The sequence below is a fragment of the Populus euphratica genome, unplaced genomic scaffold (genome assembly GCF_000495115.2).
Source record: "Populus euphratica unplaced genomic scaffold, PopEup_1.0 scaffold72.1, whole genome shotgun sequence".
In the NCBI taxonomy this organism is placed as follows: domain Eukaryota; kingdom Viridiplantae; phylum Streptophyta; class Magnoliopsida; order Malpighiales; family Salicaceae; genus Populus; species Populus euphratica.
In genome coordinates, this window is record NW_011499922.1 from 643,504 (window position 1) to 654,964 (window position 11,461).

The 11,461-nt window shown below is 31.6% G+C and overlaps 1 protein-coding gene across 4 annotated transcripts; it reads left to right on the forward strand.

The window, feature by feature from the left end:
• Positions 1–806: 806 nt before the first annotated feature.
• LOC105135259 (putative transporter arsB) lies at positions 807–3,196 on the forward strand. Of its 4 annotated transcripts, XM_011040057.1 has the most exons (4): positions 810–1,754; positions 1,958–1,964; positions 2,210–2,753; positions 2,878–3,196. In XM_011040057.1, the coding sequence occupies exons 1-4, from the start codon at positions 1,106–1,108 to the stop codon at positions 3,082–3,084; spliced, it is 1,407 nt and encodes a 468-aa protein (XP_011038359.1). In that variant the 5' UTR covers positions 810–1,105; the 3' UTR covers positions 3,085–3,196. The 4 variants fall into 4 exon arrangements, with proteins under 4 accessions (XP_011038356.1, XP_011038359.1, XP_011038357.1 ...); XM_011040054.1 differs by having other exon boundaries at positions 807–1,397; positions 1,888–2,765; XM_011040055.1 differs by having other exon boundaries at positions 810–1,397; positions 1,888–2,753.
• The last annotated feature ends 8,265 nt before the right edge of the window (positions 3,197–11,461 follow it).

The following is an 11,461-nucleotide window of genomic DNA, read 5'->3' on the forward strand; positions in this document are numbered from 1 at the left end:
ATCAAGCCAATTTTTTCTTTAACTGAAAAGTGTTTTTTGTCAACTAACTTTTCTAGTAACAAATAAACACATGAAAATTTATAAGTGGTTTCCAGAAAACAACTTTCCAGACAAACAAACACCCCCTAACTTTCTTTTCCTTCCTTTATTTTCCCCTCTTTTCTCTCATTCTTTTTTCCCTTTTCTTCTCTCCTACCGTCACTCACCCTCAATTTTCATATCCCTCTTACTTTTTTTTTCTATTTATATTTATCAAGTTTTATTCAATTACTATAATATATCTTATTTATTTATACCTACTTCCGAACCTCCAAGGGTTTGTAGCCTTTTCCTACTCTCATTTATTTTCAAACATCACAAACTGTGAGCTTACATAATTGCTCCAAAAGAGATAGCTCAAGAGTGTGCGTTCATGCAAGGATCAGGTATGTAGAGTCTCTTGAGGCAGTATTTCTTAGCTGGAGAATATGTCAACTTCACTACTATCTTGTATGCTGTTAATTTCCAGATACAATGTTAAAATATCTGAAAACGGTCCCACCCCATAGGTTCACCTGCACACACAAGTCCTGAACTGTTAACGTTGTTATATGATGTCTCGGTAGCATACTTCCCGCTTGTTGCGCATGATCCGAATTCCATATCAACTAGCAAAAAGATCTGTGCTCTAGGACCACGCATTTACTAGATTTTCAGCATGAAATGTCATGCTAAAGGTTACTTTGGAAATTGTTTGCTTGCTTTTGAAATGTCTTCGGCTGCTTTGATTGCTTCAGAGGAGAAAATATCCAGCGTCTTCAATACATTTCTTAGCCTCCCATTCTGATGCGTCTTTTAAACGTATCATGCAAATATTCATATGAACTCATTTATCTTTCTGGTTCCACAATCCTTTTTGGAATTTTTAAAAAAACTTCTAATAACTTCCATCTCACTTGCTCTTAATAATTTTTAGTTCTACTGTTTTCCCAGTTAATTGCAAATAATGGTTGAGCTACAGGGTGATATCTTCTTCTTTCAGAGCCAGCAATTTATCTGAAGTTGCAAAGGTGGAGGTCTGCCAAGTGGTAGCTCACAAACAAGCTTAATCCTGTAAGTTACAGGAATGGCTCTGGGTCCGATTAAGAAGGTTGTCTTAGGTTCAGTTGCCTTCGCTGTCTTTTGGATTTTGGCAGTTTTCCCAGCAGTTCCTTTCTTACCCATTGGAAGGACAGCAGGTTCCATCCTCGGGGCAATGCTTATGGTTATCTTCGAAGTCATCACCCCTGAGCAAGCATATTCTGCCATCAACCTCCCTGTACTGGGCCTTCTCTTTGGAACCATGGTTGTAAGCATCTATCTTGAAAGAGCAGACATGTTCAAGGACTTGGGAGTCTTGTTCTCATGGAAGAGTTGGGGTGCGAAGGACATGCTCTGCCGGATCTGCATTGTTTCTGCCATTTCAAGTGCTCTGTTCACTAATGACACCACCTGTGTCATTCTCACTGAGTTCATATTAAAGATTGCTAGACAAAACAAAATTCGACCCGAACCTTTCTTGCTTGGGTTGGCTTCGAGTTCGAATATTGGATCCTCTGCAACTCCAATCGGCAACCCTCAAAACTTGATAATTGCTATTAAAAGTGGCATCTCTTTCGGGGAATTCGTATTGGGACTTCTTCCCGCGGTGCTTTTCGGTGTCTTTGTGAATGCTTTAATTCTTTTATGCATGTTTTGGAGGTTGTTATCTGATGTTAAGGAGGAAGAAGATGCCCATCAGATTTCGCTTGCTACCATGTCATCTTCCAAATCTTTGGAATCTCACGAATATCCCATTACAGAACCTGCGAGCTCCCAGAGTTCCCCTGTTCAAGCACCTTGGAGTCTTGTTCTCATGGAAGAGTTGGGGTGCGAAGGACATGCTCTGCCGGATCTGCATTGTTTCTGCCATTTCAAGTGCTCTGTTCACTAATGACACCACCTGTGTCATTCTCACTGAGTTCATATTAAAGATTGCTAGACAAAACAAAATTCGACCCGAACCTTTCTTGCTTGGGTTGGCTTCGAGTTCGAATATTGGATCCTCTGCAACTCCAATCGGCAACCCTCAAAACTTGATAATTGCTATTAAAAGTGGCATCTCTTTCGGGGAATTCGTATTGGGACTTCTTCCCGCGGTGCTTTTCGGTGTCTTTGTGAATGCTTTAATTCTTTTATGCATGTTTTGGAGGTTGTTATCTGATGTTAAGGAGGAAGAAGATGCCCATCAGATTTCGCTTGCTACCATGTCATCTTCCAAATCTTTGGAATCTCACGAATATCCCATTACAGAACCTGCGAGCTCCCAGAGTTCCCCTGATATAAACAGGGATGGAGGTCATTCCAAGAATCTTAAAAACAGGTTGAGTGAATTGGATATGTGCAGTGATTCCTGTGGTGAAATTGAGCTGAAGAAATCAGTCCTTTCAAAGGAGGCAACTGATAATATGTTTTCTAAAAAAAAAGAAGAGCAAATGGAGGAAAGATTTGCGAGGGGTGGAGCACAAGGGACCATGGAGATGATGACTGATTTAGAGTCCGGGTCGCAACAGTTCACTGAAGAAAGTAAGCTGAATAGATGGAAGAGATTGTCATTGAAGTTGTGTATTTACCTCGGTACTGTTGGGATGCTGGTTGCTTTTCTAATGGGTTTGGACATGTCTTGGACTGCACTCACAGCAGCCCTCTTTTTTGTGATTCTTGATTTCAAAGATGCAGGGCCTTGTCTACAGAAGGTAAATCAACAGGTCTTTCGCAAAAATTCTATCTCCTTTCCTAGATATCTTTTCATCAACTGTAATACTTCCATGCAGTATTTGATTGGGTAAAAATCTACTTATCCGCTGTTGCTTGGATCAGGTTTCATACTCTCTTCTGGTATTCTTTTGTGGAATGTTTATCACGGTTGAGGGCTTCAATAGAACAGGAATTCCTAGCAGTCTCTGGAGTTTGATGGAGCCTCATGCACCTATCGATCATGCTAGTGGGATTGCTGTGCTGGCCATTGTAATACTTGTTCTCTCAAATGTTGCGTCGAATGTACCAAGTGGTAAGTTGATGCCCTGATTCTCTTCCTTTGATTAACTACAGCACTACGGCTTTATAGTCTTAAAGAAGGGCAATAGTAATTTCCAGTTAATATCACTTCATGGTAGACAATGGAGGTCTCCATCTGGTACCTCTGTTTGTTGTTGGAGGGGGGTCTTGTTCAAGGGAGCATGTTTAAGATAATGTTTGGTAACTGTCTCGAAAATAGAAAAGATAAAGATAACGGGGATAAAATAAACATGTTATCTTGTATTTTTTATTTTAAAAAGATAAAAATTCACTCTAAAATCATTCTAGAGATATATTTATTTTATATCTTTATCTTTTGTTATTTCTATATTAATTTGAGATATATTTATTTTATATCTTTATCTTCATCTCATACATGTTTGTTATTTCTATATTAATCTTTTTTATCTTGAAATACTAACTAACCACATTTTAAAACAATTTTTATTCAACGTAAACATGCACTTTCTTTCGAGGAAATATCATTCATTGAAACATGGTTAAAAAAATTTGGATGTGGGGTTTTTGCTTCAACAAAAAAACAAATAAACTAGTTACTATCATAGGACTTTAGAGTGAAAGATATTTTGGTTTTTTTATCCCCTAGGTAGCTCAAATTTTGAAAAAAAAAACACATTCCAAAGAAAATATTTGAAAGTAAAGTATACTATTTTTTAACATAGATTATAACATAGATCATTGCTCCAAACATGTTGGTTCAATGTTAGTTGTGTTGGAATTAAAAACATGGTTAATGGATCATTTAAATACGAATGATAATATGTGTTTTTATTTAAAGAAGTATAAGAAAATAATTCACTTAGTAAAATGATTAAGGCTACCTCGAGTAGTTATCATCAATAAAAAGATGATGAAGTTAAGCCAAGAAGGAGTAAAATGAGAAAATTGACCAAAATCTTTGGTCTTGATTTTCTAACATATTTATTGGAAAATAAACATTGGATCTACTATGAGACAATGTTCTATCCGAAAGCTTTTTATTGGAATGAATTGGTTAATAGTAAAATAGAATTTATTACAAATAATCATACATGAATCTTCAAAAGTAAGATGAAAGTTAATGGTACTATTAATAATTACAAAGTCAAGCTTATTGTTAAAAGGATTTAGATAACAAGAAAGTGTGGATTATTTTGATACATATTTACTTGTATTAATAATAACTTTCATAAGAATATTAATGGTCATTGCAGTTATCAATAAGTTTAAAATACATCAAATGAATTTTAAAATAATTTTTTTAAATGATGACCTTGGTGAAGAGGGTTACATGGAATATTCTAGGAGGTTTCTTGTTAATAGATAACCAAAAAGAAAGTTTGTAAGAGTTGTTCGGGACCAAAATAAACACAACAATGAGAGCTAAACAAAATATTTGGGTAAACAACTATGTGAGTACTATTGTCTTGATTTACATAAATCATTAAATAGTTCAAGACATCGTATGTACTATTGGCTGAGTAGATCCAATGGCATTTCACTAAGGAAGGTTCAAAGTCAAAAATTATCTATCTTAATATAGTGATCTACCAAATCAATATTTCTCAACAAATATTCAAGTTGTTTTAAAACTAGTAAGATAATTTTTATTCATGTGGGGGATTGTTGAAAATTATTTAAAGAACATGGTTAATAGACACATTTGAGACCAAATTAAAAATAGGATCCACTTATGTTTAGGGTTAAAAATTTATTGGAATTTAATCTCCAACACATGCTTTTTAATATAGAACATTGACATGATTTAAATAAATTATGGGTGAATGAGAAATTAATCTCAAATAACCCTTGGTTTTTCTATATTTAATTTTTAGTTTATGGTGGCTAACCAAATATTGAAAATAGTGAGAATTAATTCTTTAACTTTTAGCTTCCAAACTTCACTGATTAAAGAGTTTTTAACTTGGATTTTTAGATTTTGACATTCTCTTCTTAACCTCATATTTTAGTGTTTTATTTTTGTTTTTAAGCTTTGGTTTTCCTTCAAAATTTAGAATTTATGTTCATCTTATTGAAAAATATATGAATTTCATATTATTTGGTTAAAATTTTTTGTTTAAAAGTGCATCTAAATCAAGATATTGTTATTGGAATCGTGAAAGATATATTACAAACATTCTAGTTGCATAAGTAATGAATAATAAATTATCATGAATAAATAATTCATCATTGACAAGTAATTATCCTCCTTTATTTTAATTTAAGTATAAATATTTTTATTTGAATTAGTAACAATGGTAAGTTTTGGATATATGTTTAGTATACATGCTTGTGTTATATTATTATAGTTGTGTTAAAAACAAGATTGTCATTTGTTATTATTTTGCATACTTATATATTTAAACTTATATAAACTCTAAATTTTTTTTGAATTTTTTTTTACATTTAACATGTCTTGTTGTAATAAATTAAATATCATTATTTACTAGTTTAATATATATATATATATATATATATATATATATATATATATATATTGGCTTAGCTCTTGTATATTGCTATGATGTTTGAGAGGCCTATTTAAGCTGGGCTCTTCTTCAGGCTTTGGATCTTTGCAGAGTTCTAGGCCCATCTGTTTGTAATTGGGTTTTTAAGCACATGTCAATTTAACTTAGATTTTTAAAGATGGAAATATGTATTCCTTTTTTCCTGCCTAGGAAGAAGCAAACTTCTCTTTAAAATAGATGGTGTCAAAGAAATGATTTTCCATTTTTATACCATAGTCCACTACAATTATGTGCAAGAATCCTAGGCAAGGTATACTAAGCAATAAGAGCCTAAAAAAGTTGTCACAATTTGATATTGTTAGTACTTACAATCCTATAATATAAAAGTATCATATCAAAAAATTATCAGCAATTAATAGTCTTTAAAACCAGGCATGATCTTCATATCTTATACAGTAGTGGCAGTTGCATCCCTCGTCTTAAATGTGAGTGGCAAAAAGATTAAAAGTATAATTTTATGCCTGGATAGAATTCATTGTTGAGTTAACAACACCCTAACAAAACCCAACCTAGCCCAACAGCTCAACTTAATAACACATCAGTAGTCCAATTATCAATCAATTTAATATTGAAGGATGAAATTAAAAAATAATAATTAAAAAAGAAAAAAAATAATTTAAGTCAACCCGAGTTAACCGATGTTTCCTGCTAAGTTAAAAATTCTTGACAGTTGGAAATTGAAAAGTCCTTTAAATAAGACTCGAAAATTATAGTGCAGGATTGTTTTATTTACATTGTTATATTTGGATTCTTTTTTCTATTTATCTTAGGACTTTTAATTTAAATAGTATTTTATTATTTAGGAATCCTAATGTTATATGGATTTTATTAGTTAGATAAGTTTTAATTATTGAACATGGGTATGGCTCATAATTTCAACATGGAAAGAATCATAAGATGTAGGAATACATAGAAAATAAATAGCATAGAAAACTCACTTAGAAATCATCGATGAATTCTAGGCAGATTCATCATGCATATTCTAAGGGATATTTGGGCCTCACAATGACAAAATTTAGGAAACACCTCTCGTAAAAATTATATCTTGAGATGTTAGCTTTCCAATAAATCTGACCTTGTTCAATTTGGAGTTCTAGAGCTCCAAATATATATGAAGATATGAGGAAAAGTCAAATTATCGTCCCTACTAGTGAATTCAACAAGAATTATTAAAACAGAGGATTTAGCCGTGATAGGGGCATAAAACCGATTTCCTGCCTACCAAAATTTTTATAACATTGTATCTTGACTTCGGTAGGGGACAAACCACATTTAAAAATGAAGTTGATGATATGCATAATGATTTAAAACACTGAAATGTAAAGAGTAAATATTGTTGTTAAAGCCTTGCTATTTGCGAAATAGAAACTAGACATGAAAGAATGTGATATACTTGTTAATTCAGGAGGAACCATAGGGGAGATACAACAACAACAACAAGGAAGCACAAATCGAGCATCAGTGGCAGGTGGGTGTTCCATGCCTATACTCTCCTTAATTGATAATGAATCTTGTATTCAAATTTATATTAGAGTCAATACTTGTAAATATGGCTAAAGAAAAGAAAGATATGGTGAAACCGATGTGGAACAAAATCCAATTTTTGGTCGTAGACTCTTGGACCTTAATTTAAAAAAAAAACTATTTGAAGAAAAAAAAACCCAAAACGACCACCTTTAGACTTGACTAGCCAATCTCTAATAGGACGGTTAATGATGTTAGCAAAAATTATTAACATTAACATGATTTTGATGGATTTATAATGAACGTTAAACTTGATTAACTATTTTTGTCAAGAATAGTTAATAATACCAATGGATAATATTGATATCGATAATCCCATAACAACTTGATTAGCTTCCTAAAAAGGAAGTTAATGATGTCAAGAGAAATTGGCATCGGCATTATCAGAAACACCTCTAAGTGAGATGGAAAGGAATTAATTTATTGTTTCGGGTTGGAAATAGTCAATGGTACCAACCAATTAAATTGGTATCGACACTACTAAAGATTTGATTAGTTGGTCCGGGTAAGGGCAACTAATGACACTAATAGGAGTTATTAGTGTCAACAGCGACCTCCTTAAAAGTTGGGGCAAAGTAATGAAATGGATGTATCCAACAAAAACTAATGTGTAATAATTGAGAGAAAACCATAAGTGGGTTGTGGAAGGATAAGCTCTGTATATAGTAAAGGAAGAGTTAAGTGTGTTTTTCTTTTACGGATCAACGATGTTATGCCTTATTGGTTGTGCACTTGTATGCATAGATATGTGTAGTAGTGATCCTCTATTAATTTGTTGTATTTTATTTATTTAATATAATTATTCTTATATTTTGATGTTACAGGTCCCACTTATTCATACTAGGAGTAGAGTCCTAGATGTTTACTTATTTTGTACGAGTTAGAAAATTAGTGCTTCAAATTCTTTTGGAAGAATTAGGAATTTTATGTTTTTAATTCCTTTGTATGAATTAGGGGTTAGCATTTCTACTTCTTTTGTATGAACTTAGAATGTAACAAATATTGAAGTTTGTTGTTGTAATTAATTTTACGACTTAAGTGATGTTAGTATTTTCTTATATAAATCCTTGAGACTTAAGGCCTCTCTTATTTTATGCTTTTAATATTAATGTTATTAATCAAGTTTATTACAATTAGTTTGTGTTGTAAAACTCTATGTTATGACTTTAATAGTTATGACTATGATGCCACATAAATATATGGTGACTATGGAATGAACCTAAATTGTGTGCAGGATGAATTGTCGATAACTTGAGATCTCCTGATATAGAGGAGGCTACCAAAATTTTGGTGGAATGTGAAATAAACTGATATAAAAAAAAAATTCTACCTATAAAATTTTAGTAATATAATCTCCTTGTGTAATCCTAGAATTGAGACCGTTACATAAATAATATTTTATTATTTAGAAATCCTAATGTTATATGAATTCTATTAGTTAGAAGTTTTAATTAGTAATCATTTCGTATAAATGATTCTAGGTTTATAACTAGTATAAATAGAGATGTCTAATTTATTTTTTTCACATTCAGACTATTATTCAAAATTTATAAAATACCATAAAGTTTTTTCTAAATTTCTCTGTAGCAAGTTTTTTCTAAATTTCTCTATAGCTTAAGCTTGTAATCTTAGGGCTTAAAGACTTTAGCTTTTGTCAATGTTATACACCTCGTCAATACATATTATAACAGGTTGGTCTTTTTTATGGATAGAGATGGTAGCAACCCACTTTACGATGCAGGAGTGGAGGCCCTCTTTTCTTTTTTTTCTTTTTTTTTTATCTAGACCCTAGTATCTAGAAGTCCACTAGACCCCAACTAATCTGGTCAAGCCAGGTTGACCCACTAAAGGATAAAGCTCTCCTAGTGATGGTGTACTTCTTTCACAAGGCTCAAACTCGAGACCTTGCTTAAAAGGAATAGGCATCAAACCACTTGAACCAATTACCATTGATAGAGTGGAGGCCCTCTAATACACTATATGGGCTCAAGAGCATAAATTAGATTGTTGGGAATAAAGGTTTGATTGGTTGGAGCAAACCATAACAGATTTAGCTCAGCTAATGGGTTTTGCAAACAAAGATCATGAAGAAGAGAGGAACTTGTCTAAAAATTTACCTCAAGACAAGCTAAACCCTATATCTATTCCTGAATTCAATAGGATTACATTCTATGATAGGATATATTTAAAGAAAAGATTTATTAAATGGTTAACAGAATTAGAAGTTTACTTCTTTTTCCAAAAAGATTACATATCATTAAAAGATAGGACTTGTCGCACACAAACTTTATTATGGTGCTAGAGAATGGTAGTTTGAATTTCTAAACTTTAAAACTCGTATTGGTATGTCTTTAATTCTAGCTTGGCAAGATTTAAGACAATCATTAATTTTGGAGTTTATAGAAGATGATTATAAAAAGATTTTATATTGATTAAATAAGCAATTAGATTACTATTATTTGCTTTTTGTTTAACCTTTCAAAATAGCAAGTAAGAAAATTATAGAAAATGTGTCGTCTTTTCAAAGTATATGGTTTTAACATCACAACAATGACACCAATAGTACTGCTACAAATATTATTCTACTTGTTAATGTTTCATCAATTAATGGTAAAGAGAAATCAAGAAGGCTCCTAAATTAGTATCTTGTAGTGATTCTGAAGATCTTGTAAAAAAGAACATGGAGTATATGGTAATTTCTAATGATTGTTCTAAAGATATATATTATAAAAAATTATTTTGAAGTTTCTTTACATACAATGGTTAAAGCATCGAAGATCATGGATGAACTCAAGTTTAAAGCAAAAAAATGTAGGAAGGCACTATAAGTGAACTTCATAGAAATATAAATTATAATATTAATATAGATTATGTTTTAGTATGCACACATCATAAATTAAATTTGGGAGTTCACAAGTCAAAGACATAGCACTTCGTAAATATATTAGTTACAATGTTATATTTTTGTTCCTTTAAAATGGAAGATTTCCGTTTTTAATAGATAACTCGTGGAAAAGTTTTTTAGAAGTAAAAGGAACTAATGTGTTAATTATTCTTGACATAATAATGTTTATTACATTATTTCATTAGTGGTTAAGATTTATAGATTTTAAAGAGTTTAAGAAGAGTTCAAGATATAGTTTGATAAATCAAGTATAATTTTTAATTCAATTGTTGGATCGAGCTAAAATTTTAATAAAAAAATTCTGGAAATCCTAGTTTTTATAGTTTAAAATTTTATGACAATCAAAGATCATGAAGGCCTTCAAATAAGGCTTAGAAGTTATTGTGCCAAATTGTTTTTAATTACCTTGTTGTATTTAGATTTTTTTCTATTTCGCTTAGGTTTTTAATTTAAATAGTAATTTATGATTTAAAATTGTATTTAGATTCTTTTTTTTTTAATTATGCTTTGGAATTTTAATGTAAATAATATTTTATTATTTAGAATTGTATTTGGATTCTTTTTTATATTTAGTTTTGGATTTTAATTTAAATAGTATTATTTAAGAATCTTAATGCCAAATAGATTATATTAGATAGTTAAGTTTTAATTAGGAATCCTTTCATTAAGGATTGTAATTTTAATTAGAAATCCTTTTTTTAAAATAAAGAATTCTAAATCTGTAAGTAGTAAAAATAGAAATATCTATAAGTAGTCTCTAAATTTCTCTACCACCAGTTGGATACGTAATTGAAATCCGCTATGTATCCAGGCGATTTACTAAATAGGTAGAGCCAAGTAAGTGAACATCTTGCTATTAACATCTATTCAAACACATCAAAACAAAAGGTTAAAAGGGGAGAAAGCGAGAGGACACTGCAAATTCCTAAGATCTTCATTGAGTTCTGAGACAAGATAATAAACTTAAAAGAAGATGGAGAAAATATGAACTCTACTCATTCAAACCTCGAAGCCACCACATGAGCCTGCTAAGCTGTGAAAGTGTTAAAAAGCTTTTCATTGAGTGCAAAGAACCGTAAGTGTAATGCTCTTGATATAATGCATCAGAAGCTGCAATATACATCTGACTGGTAAAGATATATATTTCTTGCTTTTACATCAGAAGCTTTTCATTTCTTGCTTGCTTTGAAATGTCTTCAGTTGCTTTGACTGCTTCAGAAGAGAAAATATCCAGATTCTTCAATCCATTTCTTAGCCTCTCATTCTGACGCGTCTTTGTAAACGTATTCATGGAAATATTAATTTCCAGTTAATATCACTTCATGGTAGACAATTGAGGTCTCCATCTGGTACCTCTGTTTGTTGTTGGAGGGGAGAGGGTTTGGTTGGGGGTGGGGGGAGAAATCTTGTTCAAGGGAGCAAGTTTAAG

Bases quoted from the DNA above. Each gene is read 5' to 3' on its own strand.
- LOC105135259 (XM_011040057.1), top strand. From the start codon at position 1,106: ATGGCTCTGGGTCCGATTAAGAAGGTTGTCTTAGGTTCAGTTGCCTTC. The intron at 2,754-2,877 runs GTAAATCAACAG...TGCTTGGATCAG, and splicing joins CAGGGCCTTGTCTACAGAAG to GTTTCATACTCTCTTCTGGT.